Source organism: Phalacrocorax aristotelis, chromosome 7 (assembly GCF_949628215.1).
Source record: "Phalacrocorax aristotelis chromosome 7, bGulAri2.1, whole genome shotgun sequence".
Classification (NCBI taxonomy): domain Eukaryota; kingdom Metazoa; phylum Chordata; class Aves; order Suliformes; family Phalacrocoracidae; genus Phalacrocorax; species Phalacrocorax aristotelis.
Window position 1 is genome coordinate 33,380,077 of NC_134282.1, and position 15,942 is coordinate 33,396,018.

The 15,942-nt window shown below is 53.3% G+C and overlaps 2 protein-coding genes across 3 annotated transcripts; both read right to left on the reverse strand.

The window, feature by feature from the left end:
• Positions 1–242: 242 nt before the first annotated feature.
• Positions 243–3,678, reverse strand: LOC142059534 (zona pellucida sperm-binding protein 3-like). The gene is made up of 9 exons (XM_075098350.1): positions 3,277–3,678; positions 2,278–2,396; positions 2,098–2,201; positions 1,688–1,865; positions 1,470–1,590; positions 993–1,084; positions 678–820; positions 422–511; positions 243–337 (listed from the first exon to the last, which is right to left on the reverse strand). The coding sequence occupies exons 1-9, from the start codon at positions 3,676–3,678 to the stop codon at positions 243–245; spliced, it is 1,344 nt and encodes a 447-aa protein (XP_074954451.1).
• Positions 3,679–5,356: 1,678 nt separating this feature from the next.
• Positions 5,357–15,577, reverse strand: LOC142060147 (protein PML-like). Of its 2 annotated transcripts, XM_075099837.1 has the most exons (8): positions 15,454–15,577; positions 14,267–14,745; positions 12,725–13,302; positions 10,091–10,128; positions 8,824–9,055; positions 8,296–8,354; positions 7,434–7,572; positions 5,357–6,786 (listed from the first exon to the last, which is right to left on the reverse strand). In XM_075099837.1, exons 1-8 carry the CDS (start codon positions 15,478–15,480, stop codon positions 6,029–6,031), a joined length of 2,310 nt encoding a protein of 769 aa, XP_074955938.1. In that variant the 5' UTR covers positions 15,481–15,577; the 3' UTR covers positions 5,357–6,028. The 2 variants fall into 2 exon arrangements, with proteins under 2 accessions (XP_074955938.1, XP_074955937.1); XM_075099836.1 differs by lacking the exons at positions 5,357–6,786; positions 7,434–7,572; positions 8,296–8,354; positions 8,824–9,055; positions 10,091–10,128 and adding an exon at positions 10,563–11,512 and having other exon boundaries at positions 15,454–15,565.
• Between the last annotated feature and the right edge of the window lie 365 nt (positions 15,578–15,942).

Sequence of the window (15,942 nt, forward strand, 5' to 3'; positions counted from 1 at the left end):
TGGGGGTGTAAGATTGTACAAAGCTCTGCTGAAGATGGGACTTCAGGAGACTGAGACCCAGATTGTGTGCAAAGAAGCACAGTTAAAGTTAGCAAGAAGATTTTGTTAGCTCAGTCTCTCTAGGAAGATTTCTCCACTCCCCGTACCAAGCCTCTCACAGCCCTTCAATTCCTTCAATTTATTTTTATATTGGACAGACTATAGAAGTTGAAACCAGTGAATTAAACAGGGTTGCTGGGCTTTTAGCAGACAGTCAGAGCTCCTAAAACAGCAAGGATCAGGATGACCACAACAGCAACTGCAGCCAGCCCCAACACCATCCACAAGTGACCTCCACCTAGAAAGGAGAAGTAAGGAGGTGGTTACAGCCAGAGCCAAGACCTGCCACGCCAACCACCCCACTTCCCTGGGTTTGCCCTACCTCTTGAAGTCACCCTCCTAACTGGGTGATCCTGCCAGCTGTGGATGAAGAGAGGTCCAACCACAACATCTGCTTCTTTCATCAATGGATCTGAAAGAGAAGACCTTTGAGCACTCACAAGCTTGTTTGAAAATCTGTCTCTCCCAAGCCTTGAGTTAGCGCTGAGGAGCCAACAGGTAGCAAGGCAGCTCCAGCCACCTAGCTCTCAGCAATTGCCACAATGGTGAAAAAGCCCACAAGGCATACCAAGACCTACCAAGCTGAGAGGGCAGTTCTCTTCGGACACGTCCTCCTTGCCATTGGGAGGGAGCATGGAGCCACCTGGAATGCCTGGCCAAGCCACAGCTCCTCATCTCACAGCAGGAGCATACATCCTGGGTGCCTTCCACAGGAGCCCAGCTAGAAGAGAGCCTGGTGAGTAGTCCACCCTACAGTAGGAATCCCTCACATGCTTTGGCCTCCTAGGACCAAACCCCTCACCCAGATGGCCAACCCCACCTTCCTGGAAGGTGACACAGAAGAGAAGCCCAAGCTCTTCACCTTTGGACAAGCTGCTGTTCCAGCTACTCACAGGTTCCTGACTTTGTTGAAGGAGCAAGCCTTGTTCAGAGGGTCAGGAGCTTGGTCAGCCAAGGAGACCTTTAGATGGCAGGTGATGTAGATCTGGGAAGCCAGGGAGAGCAGAGGGTTTAGGCTGTCCTTTGCCTTTATGGCTTTCCCATGCACCATGAAGTTGGTCTCCAATGGGATGACCAACTCCCCAGGGCAGCTCAAGCCCCTCTGCTCCATTCAAGCCACTTAAGGGTTCAGCTATCGAAACCCATCAGAAGGGCTTGTCTTGGCCAGTATCAGAACTGTGTCCAAGGCAGATCCTTGGCTCAGAGTGCCACAATGCAGAAGCAGTAATACACTGACTTCATTCACACGTTGCTATGAGGCAGTTGCCTTGGGAATGTAATTCTAGACAAAACTGCATTAACTTTCTTAATGGAGTAAGGCTACAACTCTGTCTAGGCAAGGGACTTCACTTGGTTTAGGAAGTATTTACCAGATTGCTGGTGTCTCCTGCAAACTTGAATGCATCTACTGCAAACTGAAGCACATCTTGCCTGGGTCTTGGGGATATAAAAGTCGAGGTGGCATCATCCAGTTGCCCATCCACCAGGCACCTAGACACAAAAAGCAAGGGCCAGCATGATCCCCTTGTCAGATATACCCATAACCTGCAGAAAGGCATCTCTAAATAAAGGCACAGCCAGCTCTTACCCACTGAAGTCAATGAAAGTGTACTGGGGAGAAGAGCTCCTCTCTGGGGTCAGGGTGGCCACACAATTGTCCACAAAGAGCCTCAGAGGTGTGTGGTTCTCTGTGTTGACACCAGCTTGGAAGTGGAAGACCTCTCCCAGTTGAAATATGGTAGAGGCTCTCTTGGCACTCCAGTCATCTGGAAGGACAGATGTCACCAGGCATTCATGACTAGGAAGCCAGCTTGTGCTTCACTGCTTCCACCCAAGGAAACCTCAATAGGAACAAGGCCCTAGTTACTCAGCAAAACCCATCTGCTCCAGGAGCACTGGGGTGATACCAGCATCAGCTATGCCATCTAGTGGAAGCATGGCCACCTCAGAAGCCAGCCTGGGTGCCCTGCACCAGGAGACCCTCACCCAAAAACCTACCATTCATAAGGAACAGGGAGAAAGACAGCTTCTCCTCAGAGGACAGGGTGGAGTGGAAGGGCATCCACGTGGGCTTGACACCATTGCTGCTCACGTTGTCCCTTCTGAGGAGAGATGCCCATAGTTAAAGGCTCTATGGCAGCAAACAGGCTTGCTTGGTACTCACCCACACTGGCTCACCTTGGATAGTGGCACTCAATAGGAACCACAGCAGGGCTGGTGCGGATTATGACAGGGTTGCCAGCAGACACAGGCTTGTAATTTAAGGTCATGCTGTAGACTAGAGCATCAGGGGTTACCTGGGGAAAGACAAAATACATTATCCAGTCATTAAGAACCCTGTTCTTTTGGCCACATACACAGAGCAGCACATTTAAGCCTGGAGACTCAAGGCTGAGATGCTTCCTCTGATCATCAGCCAGTACCATTTGTGCTGGAAGCAGGTGAGTGGCACTCATCCAGCTGCAGGAACACTCTAGGCTGGAAAGCTGCTCCAGCCTGTCCCAGGGCAGGCTCTGGTCAGCAGCAGAGCTGGATGCAGAGGTGTTTAACCTGATTCTTATATTTTTTTCTTCTAGTTTCCATGCCCCAAAACGACAGAAAGGTCTGTCCCCAGGACAGAGAGTGACTTCTGCTCACAGGGATTTAATGAAGATATCTACTGGCTGTAGCATGGAGGGTACCTGCTCACCCTGGTGGCCTCAAGCCTCTCCCAGGGGAGAGATCCAACTTCAGATTTAATTTTTCTGTTAAGTAGCTTCATGCTACACTCAAGCAGTATCCAGATTCTTCCTAAGGTAGGCATCACCTGCTGGCTCACTGCAGTGCCTCCCAGCACCAGATGATCTGGGATCCACCCTGAAGGTGGCAGCAACAGTATAGGTAGTCCTGGGAGATTTAGATACCTCTGTATTCATCAGGAAAAAACTAATTTCTCTGTCTCTTGCATGCTTTTCCCCACTCACACAACACCAGAGCTAAGCCCTTGGACCAGATGGAACAGGTTCTGCTGCCCTTGAAAAGCAGACTGAGATGTTCAGTCTCCAGGAAAGGCTTTGGAGAATTTCCCTGAGCCCACCTACACCACAACCCCCTGCCAGTCTCAGCATCCCAAGGCACCAAGGTGCAAAACAAGAGGTAGACCCCCACCCTAGGGCTCCAGCCCCCCCACAGCCTTACCCTGAGGGTGCTGCCACACTCATGCAGTCCAGCCATGAAAGTCACTGTGGTCTCAGCACCACTCCAAACTGCAGGCAGGCAGGCAGCCGAGCCTAGGGTCAGCTCTGCAGCCCTGACCAGGCGTCCCATGCCAAAGAGGTCCCTGTGCACTGTGACCACCACCTGTGCCTCCTGGCACTGCACGGCCACTGGGTGCAGCAGGGCAGCAGCCTGAAGCTGGGATACATCCACCCATGCCCAGGGGGAGGGCTGAGAGAAGGCATGGGGCTGCCCCAAGGAAGAATCCCCTTCATACCTCCACAGCTCCACCTCCCCTCTAATGAAATCCCAGGGGTTGTAAGCAACCACCTCCCCAAACACCCAGCAGAAGAAAGCAAACCCTAGACTGCTTCCAGGCCTCATCTTGCCTACCAGGATCCAGCACAAGGAGCAACTGCTGCCCAGGGACTTTTTATAGCCCACATCTCCCACAGCCGCTCCCACCCCAGGTGATGCTCAGCATACGTCGCTTAAGACAATTGGCAACAGCTGAGAGTACCCAATTGCCTGGGAACTCATCGTGGTAGGCTCTAATGAGCTAAGAAAAGGTGCTGGATTGGGTCCTTTGCCCACAGAAGAGGTGTTGAGTTTGCTGTGCAATGAGCTGCATTTTTTTCCTGTTTTTTTGGTAACAACCAGCTCTGTAAGATCCAGAGATGTGTCCCACCTCTGGACTATATGCCCCACCTCTAGATCATGGGGCCCTTCTGTAGTAGGGACACTGGGGTTGCAGGGTGATGCTCTCCCAAGGCAAACCCATTCTTCAGGTGCCCAAACTTGTGCCAGTCCCCAGCTCCTTCAAGATGGAGCCACTCATGTTGAGGGCAACTGTGGATTTCCAGGATGCGAGGGACTCATGGCTGCTCTTCTCTACCAAGAAAAAGTTGATTTTGTGGAGGAAGAAGAGGAAATGTAATCTCGAATTAGGCGGAAGAACAAAAGGAAAAAGTGGGATCGTGGAGGAGATCCCCATCAGTTGCCCTGAACCACATTGCGGCTCCTGCAGGACCAGACTCCACACAGTGGAGTCCACACCCATGCTGCCACCCATATTTCCTCATGTTACCTGCAATTTTAGCAAATGGGAGGAAAATCCTTGTGCACATGTTACTGTGTAACTGTTTCCTGAACAGACTTGTCCCCTGGAGCCACCGGCTTCCTGGGCAGGACTTGTGTTGAAATGAGTGGTAGTAAAATAATAGAATAATCCTTATCAGGAATAATATTAGAGCAATTAGGTATTAGAAGTAATAATTATTTCTAATAATTATTAGAATTATTAGACCTGGGGTAAAATCGTCCCCCATGGTGTCTGGGCAGTCCATCCCTTCCTGGGATGATTCAGCAGCAGGTTGTTACCTCCGTGATCTCTAGGCAGAGGGGACCAGGCCAGGCTGACTCAGCTGAATCACCCTGTAAGCTTCCTTTTGCCTGGTTAGAGGCTATAAATCAGGAGGAAAAGCGGTTTTTGTATTGAAGTGACATGGGGAGGAGCACAGCACTGGACAGGAGTCTTTGTCCAGGGTGTTAGGGATGGCACAAGGATGTTTGCTTTGCCTCTGCCTCTGAGTGAACATTGGTGTGCTCATTGCTTTGCTTGCACACGCAGGTGAGGCCCAGGTGAGATGCCCATGAGTTTTGGGTGATAGCCGTCGCTGAATCAGGCTGTTTTGGCATGATCCAAGCTGGGTAGTTGCCAGTGGGCGGGACAGCTATGCACCATCTGAAGTGAAATTACTTGGGTTATTCCCATGGGGAACAGGCTGACAGGCTTTCTCCACACCTCCCTGAGCAAACAGGACCTCCTGGCGCTCTCTTCCTTGCCTTCAAGCCAACATCCATGTTGGATACAGCCACACGTCTCATATACATGGGTCATCTCATGCTTACCATGCTGACCTCAGCTATGCTGTGGGCTCAAGGGAGCATCATGCTGCAGAGCACCCATCACCGCAGCACCACCACCCTGCACATCTGCCCTTTTGAGCAGGTGGGTACTGTGAGAACAGGGAGCAAAGGGAAATCATTTGCAATGCACAACAAATTAGAAAAATGATTTATTTCTTCTGCATCTGTAGGCAGGCATAGAAGCCAAAAAGCAATGGAAGTACAAAGGAAGGTACAATTCCCTGGCTGTCTTTGAGTTTGGAAATCAGGGGATGAGGTAGGAAAACCATGCCCCTGTTTGCCCACTTAGGAGGTTCATACCCCTGCTGACTGAAGGAGGATTTTTACTTCTTCCCACAGCTGCATCACACACAGCAGCTCACAGGAACAGAGCAGCTCTGCCCAACCTCCTTCCTAGCAATGACCACCATCCTTGGTCCTTCCAAACCAAACCAGTTTCCCAAACTGCTGTTTCTCCAGCCGGCTTTGGATCCCATTGACCCCCCAAAAAACCCAGATCAGAAACGGTTTGAAAGATTTCTCCCAAGAGTTGGCTTGATCCATCCAGGGGGGAAACAAAGGCACAGTGTGGCTGCAGGGTGTTGGATCAGAGAAGAACATCTTCCAGCCAAGCTGGTGTCCTTACCTCTTCACCTTCGCACAAGTTTAGATGATAGGGGACAGCAAGAGACTGCCACACCCCAGAGACCCAGACTCATCACCCCAGGCAAGAGCAGGGAGGAAATGTTGAAGTCAAAACTACTGATGTGAGCCAGGATTTCGCTCCAGGAGAGGCATAAGCATCCTTCAACATTTTCCTTGCTTTTTATGGCTCTTGGGAAATTGATGCCTGCCAGGGTCTTCTGCTGCCTGCCAGGGTCTTCAACTGCTCCTGGTGCTGGAAGTAGACCTGGACCTTGCTCAGGTTTCGGACTTTCTTTTCGGAGCTGTGCCGGCAAGCGTTGATGAGACAGCGTGCTTTCTGGAGCCCCTTCTCAGGGTTGTGCTGGTAGCAGGACCACAGCTCAGAGAGGCCGATGTTGTGGGTAGCCAATGTTTGGGCTGATTGCTTGGTGAGGAGCTTCTCAGCCAGCAAGGGCTGGAGGGAGATGAAGGACTCCAGGCTGGCTTGACTGAGGATCAGCCTGGGTTTCTTCACCAGGTTGACGTCCAGGACCTCACACAGGTACTTCATGATGTTGGCATTCTCCAGGGTGCTGCAGTCACTGAATTGCCACCAGAGGTAAGTGCTGGCCAAGTTCTTCAGCCTGTAGTTATCCCTCTTGGGGATCTCCTCCTTAATCAGGGGCAGAATGTCCAGGAAACCATACACCACAGAGCTGAACTCCTCTTTCTTGTCCATGACTGTCAATGCTTTCAAGAGGGTGGGAAGGGGCAGTGACCAGAGACCAAAGCCACCCAGGATGGGCCTGTGGACAGTGTTGAGGTAGCACAGCAGATTGCTCAGACCGAGCTCACAGATGCTGTTCTTAGCCATCAAGTTGGACAGATATTTCACTGGCTGAATCAGAACTGGGAATATTTTCTCTCCATCTACCACCGTCATCTGAATGCTTTCATTTTCTAGAGGAAAGGAGGGGGAAGGGAAAGAGGAAAGGAGGGAGAGGAAAGGCAGAATTAGTCTCTTACTTAGTAGGAAAATAAAACATTTTATGAGTTGCTTGGCCTCTGACAGCCTTCACCATTGACAGCAGCTGGGGGACTGATCCGTCATTTCACCTCTCCCCACCATTCAGTCACACCCTCAGCTTCCAGCATCTCCAACATCCTTCAGGAGTGTCCTTCCCATCAACACTAACACCTCCTGCAGCAGAACCATTCCCCCCCCCAGGAACATGAAGGATTTTACAGCTTTTTGAGGGCAGACTAAGGAGAGGGGCTTCAAAAGTAAAATCTACCTCACCCAAGACAGACTGACCCATGGCAAGGAGAAGCAGGGGAGCCCGTGTGGACAAAACGGCGCAAGGCCTGGTTAACTGGCTGAGGAATTGCAGAGAAATCTCCCCACAGCCCTATGGGCTCCACGTTCCTCCAGATATCATGAAACTCAAAGGCAAGACCTCTTGGGAGCTTAGGATATTGTCCTCTCCCTTACACAGCCAAGGCCATGGTGAACATGCCTGAACTTCCCCTCCTCAAGAAAAAGAGACACTGACAGATGTGGGGATCTGAGCTGGCTGCAACATGGGACTCCCCACTTAAGAGCCTACTCAAAATCTTCACGTCAAAGAAGACCAGGGATCCTTGTCTTGTGTCCAATATGTTCTGGCTGCTGATGGGAATGCCCAAGTAGTCTTCGCTGGTGCTTTCGTCGAGGATGTTGCTGAGGTCATCTAGCAGACTGGAGTCCTGGAAGGGCACACAATTTGATTTTAATAAACATCACAGGAAGAACCAGGGCAGCAGCTTTGGGCGCTCGTGTGCCCTGGAGGGTACCAAAGCTCAGGGATCTACTCAAACTACCTGCTAGAGGACTTAGGGTGTAATAAGTCCCTCTGGTTGGTCATAAAGATTTGCACCGCAAAACAAATTGACATGCATATTCCATGCACATCGATGTAAGACGGCTCACTTGGATTCTTCCTGACTGGCTTTCTGCTCAAAAGTGACAGAAAAGTTGGGACTACCCAACATCTCCCCTCTGGCTGTGAGCCAAGGGCCTATCTAAAACCTCTTCTGAGTAGCTGGTCACCAGCTTTTGGTCATGCAGACTGTCATGGGAACTGCTTGGTGCTGCAAAGTAACAACAAAACCCCATCCATCCATAGCCTCAAAGAGGAGGTGAAGTTTTGGACTGCCTCTTCTTGTTGGCCTTCATTTTGGCTGCTCACCACCTTGATGTCACCAAGACACTATATACCAAGGTCTCCAAGCTGCTGGGCAGCTCAACTCCCCAAGAAGGAGAGGAGAGCTAGAGGGGATTTCAGGAAGGATTTCACAAGTTCCTTGCCAGGCTTTAAGGGGGATTATGGGATGGTCCTGAAGGTCTGGAAGCACCAAATGGTCCAGCCTCATGGCTTAAACACTGAGCAATGCAGGGCCAAGCACTGAAAATCCTTTAGCTGCACTCACCATTGACTCCTCATCAGTGCTGTCCTCCTCATAGCTGTCCAAGCAGAGACTATCGCTGTCTGCCAAGGTAGGAGAGATGTGCCTTTCAGATGTGGGACTGTCCACCCCTGCAGTGAGTGCCAGGGCCGATGGTCCCCTGACTGACATCACCAACTATGCCAGACATAGCCTGGACAGCCAGCAAGGTGGGTGGGGAGCAAGCAGGGAGCAACCCTGCCCTCAGGGTCCACCTGAAAAAGGACTGATTCCCCCTTGAGCCACAGATACAGAGTACACACTGGGCAAAATCCTACAGCGGGAGAGAGGACCAAAATGCAGCATCATGTAGCCTAAGAGCATGCAAGCAGTTGAAAGAACAAATCTGGTTCTCCATCAATCTGCACCAAAGATCTTGTCTTTGAACAAGACAATGCGCTGGCACATAACTATCCTCCTGGAAGGTCTATGGAGATGCTGCAGACTGCCCTGCCTTGATGCCTACACACCATAAAGTCTACCTGTGGCTTCACCACTCTAGACACCACTTACCTGAGTTGTGCAGCCCACCGTTGCCGTCTGGCACATCTTCCATCAGGCTGTCCTCCTTGGTGAAAGACGTGAGGGACACTGAACAGCTGGTCCTAGGCTGGTCTGAGCAGCTTGGCTGCTGTAGCACCATCTGGTTCCACCCGTCATTGTCGTCTTCAACCTTTATCATCTTCACCTGCAATGTCTGGACATTCGCATTTTGGACTTTCTTCCTCTTTACCGAGGTGGAGACCTAAGCGTGCAAAGAGGAGCCCAGTGAGAGCAATCCTGCCTGGTCTGGGATGGAAATGTCCTTTGCCATGGGGACACAGCCAAAAAAGCTTGACCACATGGGTTTGTCCCTGCCTAAAGCAAGTGCTCTGCTTGCCCAGATAGTCTCTCCTGCTCTGAGGTCACCTAGCACCACGACCTCATCTCTGGCACGAAGCCCCTGGCTCTCCCAGGTTGTGGCCACTCCAACTGCCTTGGTCAAGGTTCACTCTCTGCCTGACAAGGGTCAGAAAAACTTTCCACTGTGCTTAACAGCTGCAAAGGATAAGATGGGAACTTCCCCTTCCTCAGCTGTGGGAATAAATCATCTTCTTGCCTTAGCCCTAAGGCTCCAAGGCTCTGCAGGGCTTGCAGGCAGGGCTAAGCCCTTCTGATCCCAGGCTGGGGTGGCTGGGGATGTGCCCTGCAGAGGGGCAGCCTGGGGGTCCCCAGCCCCAGTCCTGTGATGGCGTTTTGTCCCAGGCAAAGGCAGATAGGTCTGATGCTAGATGAGTCCTTCACGCACTATGGGTCTGGAAATCAGAAGAGAGCTTGCCTTCAACATTGTTGAAGGCCACTTCTGTTTGACTGGTGCTCTGCCCTTCTTGTGGGACAGGTGTTTGGGGGTTCCAAATCCATCACAACCAGTACACAGCATCTCTCCCCTGCTAGCCCTGGATGTGGGCTGGACAGGGCAGGACAGGGTGCAGGCAGGAAATGACTTGCAAGCCACCATGCCTACGAGAGCTCTTTACAGTGCATGCAGCAGCATGTCTCACGCTGAGATGTTTGTACCTTATCCAGAAAGGTGCCTTCAGGGGATGAAGTCTGCCCTGGCTCTGCAGCCCTATGCCCAGCCAGCTTGGCTGATCTCCTCTTTCAAAAGAGAACTTGGAAAACATCAATCAAGTGACAGAGCTCAAGCAACCTTGCAAGGGTTGAGGGTAGCCCCAAATTCCTGCCGACTAACACCATGAGGCAAAAATCCCAGAGCAATGCAAGCAAAATGAAGTCTTACCTGGTGGGGGATTTCCATGGCTGGAGCTGGAGTGGCTTCTGAAAGAAGAAAAGCACAGCAACCTGAGAGAAGGGTGAGCAATGCTGGGGATGTCTGAGAACAGCAAGAAAAGACTCTACAGAAGGTGCAGGTGGCTCTGGGGCCACCTTCTTGGAGGGTCACCTCTTGGAGATGCTACTGAGGCCAAAATTCAGCACTGCACTTCCATGCTGGGCTGGAGAGGTGCCCATTCTGCCCCATCACCCTCATTCATCCTTCCTTGCACTAAAGCCTTTCCTCCAGCTCTCCCATATGGGTTTGCTGCCCTACCCCCCATCCCAGACCCATAGCCAGGAGCTCACACTTGCTGGGAAGGAAAGGAAAAAGAAAATTAGTAAGATCATGCCGTTCCCAAGCAAGTTATTGCCATGCAGTGGTGAGGGCTCATTCATGGAGGAGATGCTGCCTTCCCAAACCCAGCAAAAGACCAATTCACTGTTCATTCCAGTGGTATTTATTGGCATAGCAAGGTGAGATGGAGAGCCTGGTCTCCATTGGGACCTTTAAAGGGTTTTCCAAGCAGGTGCAGTCCATTGCAAATGTTCTGGTTTGCAGACCCTCACTTCTTCCTCCGCTTTTGAAGTCTGGTGTTGGATTTCCCACCACGCTTGCCCCTGGTGGCGAGCCTTGATTTGGGGCATTCCCCCTCAGAAGAATTTGGGCTTTGGGGCTCTGAGCATGCTGGGCTGGCAGGGGGGGAGGCAGGAGGGGGTCTGCTGGAGGAAGGGGCCATGGCAACCACTGGGACCAGTGGTTCACTCTCCTGTGGGGTGCTGGGAGGGAATAAATCCAGCAGGTTGGAGGGCAGCGATGGCCAGTCCACGTCTGTGGTGGAGGGGTCCTGTGGGCTGGCTGTGGGCTGCAGTGAGGGTCCCACAGCAGAAGCGATGGTGGCCAGGGAGAGGGACATGGCCTGGATCTCCTTGGTCATGGACACCAGGTGCCTGTTTGCCCTGCACTGAGCTTGCAAGAGGCGACGACCAATCTTCAGGAGCTCATCCGCCTGCTGCACATTGGACCTGGCCCAGCCACCAAAATCTTCCTGCAGGGAGTCCAGGGAGATGCTCTTGGGAAGAGGCATAGTGTCCCCATGGGCTGATTCCGAGTCTTCCTCTGCTTCTTCATCCCTCTGCATCAGAAGGGCTGGAGGTGTGGGTTGGGTGGGGAACATATCCCCTCCCTGGTCCGGACACATGTGTCGTCTGCTGCTGGAGGGGTCCGACTTCAGGGCACAGGGCTGGTGGTGAGCAGGCAGCCCCACGGGGAGACCTTCATGTGGTTGGTAATGCTCCCTGGGATGCTCGAGGTCAAGGATCAGCATGGTCTTGTCTTTGGACAGGGCATCATGCTGGGGAGCGGAGGTACCTGCCGCAGGAAGGGAGGCTGAAGGAAGGAGGAGGGGAGAATCAGGGCTCAGAGGGTCCTTTCAGCCTGCCTTGGTGAGGTGGAGAGTGGAGACAGAGGGACAATGCCTACCACATGATAGAGACGCAAGGAGTGGGATGGGAGGCAGCTTGTCCCCAGGAAACCCCAAGCTCCATCCAGGAGATCACCCCGGGCTCTCTATGGACCAACCATAGCCCATGAGCTCACCCTGGGGAGCTCAGTGGTGGATGTTCACAGAGAGCCAAGGAGGACACTGGTCACAGCCCAGGTCTGAAGACAGCAGCAGGGGGATGGAGCAGAACACTCAACAAAGTCTCTTCTTCCCGTTGCTTTTTTTCCCCCCATTTTCTGGAAGGATGCTACCACCTTCTGACCAAACCTGGATCCTCCAGCACACCATCCCTGCACACAACACAGAGGCCAAGACCTTCACCATTTCCAAACCACCAGCATTTCTACCACAGCTCTGCTGCTGAAGAGCTGGGGGAAGACCTGGGCAAATCCAGCAGTGGTTGTGGACCTCTTGCCATCCCTGTTGGGGAGTGCTCCCCGGGAACATTTCACCTTCCCAGTTGGATATGCCATCCCAAGGCAGTAATCAACAACCCAAAAGGGGAATTGCACCAGGTGGTTGTGGACAAAGGTTGAACAAAGACAAATGGGCTGGAGATCTGAGGAGCAGAAGTGGTCAGTAGGCGGCAGGATGCTAAGGCCTGGAGGATGGTTATGACCCCTGAGGGACGTGCATATGTCATCAGCACAAACATTTCTCAGAAAGGGTGCAGGGCTGATCCAACCCTTCCACTTGCTTCCTCCTTGCCACCACAAGCCTCTGTGAGCCCCTGCTCCATGTGCCCCGTCTCCAGGTGCCACCCACCTCCCTTGCCCTTCAAGCCATGGCATGGCTCCATCCCAAGTGATTCACCATATTCCCTCCCAGCACAACTGCATTTGGGGGACTGCCATACCCCACAAGGCCAAGAGACAAGTGTTGCTTTGGAAGTGATGGATTCAATAACTGCACCCCATCCTTGGGGGAGGTTGGAATGTGCCCACCGCATGAGCAAAGGCTGGAGGCACAGGTCCATGAAATGACCACATGCAAGGAAACTTGAAACCCATGGAGAATAGGGTTTAACCAGGGATTATAACCTTCAACTCTGCTTTCAGTTCCCCCCTCTGAGCCAACCTGGCCAGCTGCCTCCTCACCTGGGTGCCTGGTCACGCGCTCCACCAGTGCCTCCAGCTTGGCTCTGCATTCAGCAAAGTTCCCAGGCTGTGCTCGGTCCCCGGCCACCGGTGGCTGCAGCCACTGCAGTTCCTTCAGTGAGTTCCTGATGAAGGGCTGCATGTCCATCACCTCCTGCTCTGTGGCGTAGAGGCTCATCTTCTCCACCAGCCGCTCGCCTGCCTCCATCCGCCGCAGCACCCCTTCCACGTGCTGCAGCTCCCTTGCCAGGTCCCGCTGGCCCTGCTCCTGCCGTGCCTCCACCAGCCCCAGCAGCTCCTCTTCCTCCTGCCGGATCAGCTGCACCAGCTGCTCCACGCGCTGCTGGATCAGCTCCCGCATCTCCCGCTGTGCCTGCTCCAGCCGGGTGGCCTCATCCTGCAATGCAGCATAGGTGGCCTCAAAGTTGCTTCGCTTCTGCTTCAGCTCCTGGCTTATGGTGCCCAGTTCCTCCTGCCTGCGCTGGGTCTCGCTGTGGATGTCACAGAAGGGGGTATGCTGACTGTCCAGCAGCGCGCATGAGCAGCACAGTGCCTTCTCACACTTGTTGCAGTAGATGCTGTGAGGCCAAGGACAAGCAGAGCAGTGATTTAGACCCTGCACTTTGCAATTCGTTCATTTACCAAATTGCAAATTGATTCATTCATTGAATTTAAGTTACCACTAAGTTTGGGCTAGGCATTTGGTTTTATACTCTCCCAAATGCAAAAAAATATGTTGGTTCACTATCCCCACATGGTTTCTGCTCCTCTGCTGGGCTGGCTAAAGTCAGTGTGGTAACTGTGCAAGCATTATGGTAGACATTCATCTGTACACTGCAAGGGCAGTGAAGAAATAAGGTCTCTGCCCTTTAATGAGTGCTTATTGGGGTTATGTATAAGAATATAAGGCCAAAGAGTACCCTATCTCAATAAGATGCCTAAGGCAAGAATAGAAGAAGTGGGGAGCAGACATTATCATCCATCCCTCATATAAGTCTTGGTAGCCTTCGCAAGTGGTGGGCTAGGGACATGCTGAGGCATCTGGGCCATCATGGCTAGCATGAGTACTGGTATCCACAGATGCTCCAGCTCCTTCCCCTCTCACTTGGACTTTCCCTTGAGGGCCTTTAAACCTTGTGCTGCATTACATCCATGCTGTTCCCCAAATTCTCTCCAAGCTGGTCTAGCACCATCAGCAGAACACACCTTTCTCTGCTGTCCATCACGGTAGCTGAAGCAACAGGCATTCTTCTTGCTAAGCTGCATCAACCTCACCCTCCTCACGCTAACAAGGAGCACCCCACACACTACCCTCCCTCATTCTATCCTGTTCCCACTCTCCCATCATCAGCTCAAAATCACTTCATCCAAACCCTCCCTCCATGCCCTAGAGCCCACCGGTCACTACTTCCCACCCAGCTTCTCCATGACAGGGTGGCGGCAATCAGGGCAGCAGAGGGACAGGGACACCCATCATGGACTAGCCCGAACAGATTTGTGACAAGAAACCACTCAGATGGGGACAGACCTCCTTAGACCTACCTTACAGTCTGGCCCTTGTGCATTGGGTTGGAGCAGGACAAGTTACTGGTCTTCCTGGTGCCCTCAAGGAATTCCTTAGCAGACCATGCCCTGATGTCCAGCACCCTCTTGGCTTCATGGCTCTCCCTTTTCAGGTAGCGCTGGTGGACCTCAAAGCACTTGGTGCAGATGAACTCCTCGCACTCAGAGCACCAGAACTCACCAGCTTTCTTGCAGTTGTTGCAGAGCAAGTCAACTCCATCAGCGATCTTCTTGTAGACCTTGAGTCTGGCTTGCAGGCTGGTGAAGAGCAGGTTGTCTGTGTTGGGGATGCCACTGGCCTGTGGGATAGCTGTCTGGCACACGGGGCACTGCCCAGCAGCCTTGTTCTTGCTCAGGCAATCAAGGCAGAAGGTGTGGAGGCAGGTGAGGAGCTTGAGTTTGGATGATTCCTGCTGGCAGCCCTCACAAAGAATGAACTGGAAGTCATCTCCCAGGAGCTTTGGGGGGTGGGGGAGGAGAAGCAGGGGAGGGAGGGACGAAAAGAGGAAGAAGAAGAAGTCCTGGGATATGTTTTTAAGAGCTTCTTAAATCACATCTTAGGGGTGGGACGTGACCTGCAAACCCTCGGAGCAACCAGTGAGCAACCACTTCCTACCAGCGATGCCCAGGCGCTGTACGCAGGCCAGAGATGGCTGACACAGCATGGTAAGGTTGGATGGACAGGGCTCTGCTGAATGCTTCCTATCCCTCTAGCAAAGAAACAGGGCGGTCCACCTGGCTATGGGGCTGGGGAGGGCTGCAGAGGGGCAGCACAGAGGAAGCATCTAAAGATCCCTGGATGACACCCTAGTAGGGTGGGGACCATCCTCCCAGCCATCACCCCACACACACCCCTCACTCAGCCCATCCCTCTGGCCTCCTACCTCCCTCCCTCCCTCCCGCATCTGCGCTTCCACAGGGCCGGGGTGGCGGGGGGGCTGGACTGGGGACTTGGTTTGGTGGGTAACAGGGAGGGGGGGCTGGGTTGGGGCCAGCCCCCCTTCCCTGCCACTTACCAAACCAGGCAGGGGGGCGAACACCCCAAAACTCTTAACCCCATGCCCCCACCCTGGCCACGCCTTAGGGCTGGGGACCCCGTGGTGGCCTGGACCGCCCCCACCGCCCGCATCTCCCCGACATCCATCCCGGGTGCAGGCAGCACTCACCCTGGTGCTGGTGCCGGAGCCAGCCATGGCGGGACGGGCAGGGCCGGGATCCCCCCCGCTTGCCTGCGCTGCCTGCACTTTCGGTTTCTTCTGCGCTGCAGATAACTCCTCCTTCGTGTCGGGTGGGGTGGGGAGCTGCGCAGTCTGCTCCCAGCCCGGCCTCCCCCGCCCCTGAAAAGCCCTTCCCGGCTAGCCAGGAGGGAAGAAACCCGGAGGGGACCCCAAGAGCTTCCCCCCACTATGCGTTTCCCCATGGAGCCGCATCCCCCTGGAAATTTATTGCAGAGCCCCAGTGCCCTGCTGGGAGGGGGCTCAGGGACTGTCCCTCTGCCCTTGGCGAGCATTTTCACATACCCGTTTGTCCTGGGGGGGGGGGGGGGGGGCTGGCTGTGTCCTGGCTCTCCTTTGCCGCTTCCTGCAGGGTATCAGTACCCCGCAGCCATCTGCACCACGGGGACCACCATGAAAGGGGGACCACCACAAAAAGGG

Bases quoted from the DNA above. Each gene is read 5' to 3' on its own strand.
- LOC142060147 (XM_075099837.1), bottom strand. From the start codon at position 15,480: ATGGCTGGCTCCGGCACCAGCACCAGG. The intron at 13,303-14,266 runs GTAGGTCTAAGG...TTGGCCTCACAG, and splicing joins CACAAGGGCCAGACTGTAAG to CATCTACTGCAACAAGTGTG. The intron at 8,355-8,823 runs GTAAGTGGTGTC...CTACCTTGGCAG, and splicing joins CGGTGGGCTGCACAACTCAG to ACAGCGATAGTCTCTGCTTG.
- LOC142059534 (XM_075098350.1), bottom strand. From the start codon at position 3,678: ATGAGGCCTGGAAGCAGTCTAGGGTTTGCTTTCTTCTGCTGGGTGTTT. The intron at 2,202-2,277 runs GTGAGCCAGTGT...ATCTCTCCTCAG, and splicing joins ATTGAGTGCCACTATCCAAG to AAGGGACAACGTGAGCAGCA. The intron at 338-421 runs GTAGGGCAAACC...TCTCCTTTCTAG, and splicing joins TAGGAGGGTGACTTCAAGAG to GTGGAGGTCACTTGTGGATG.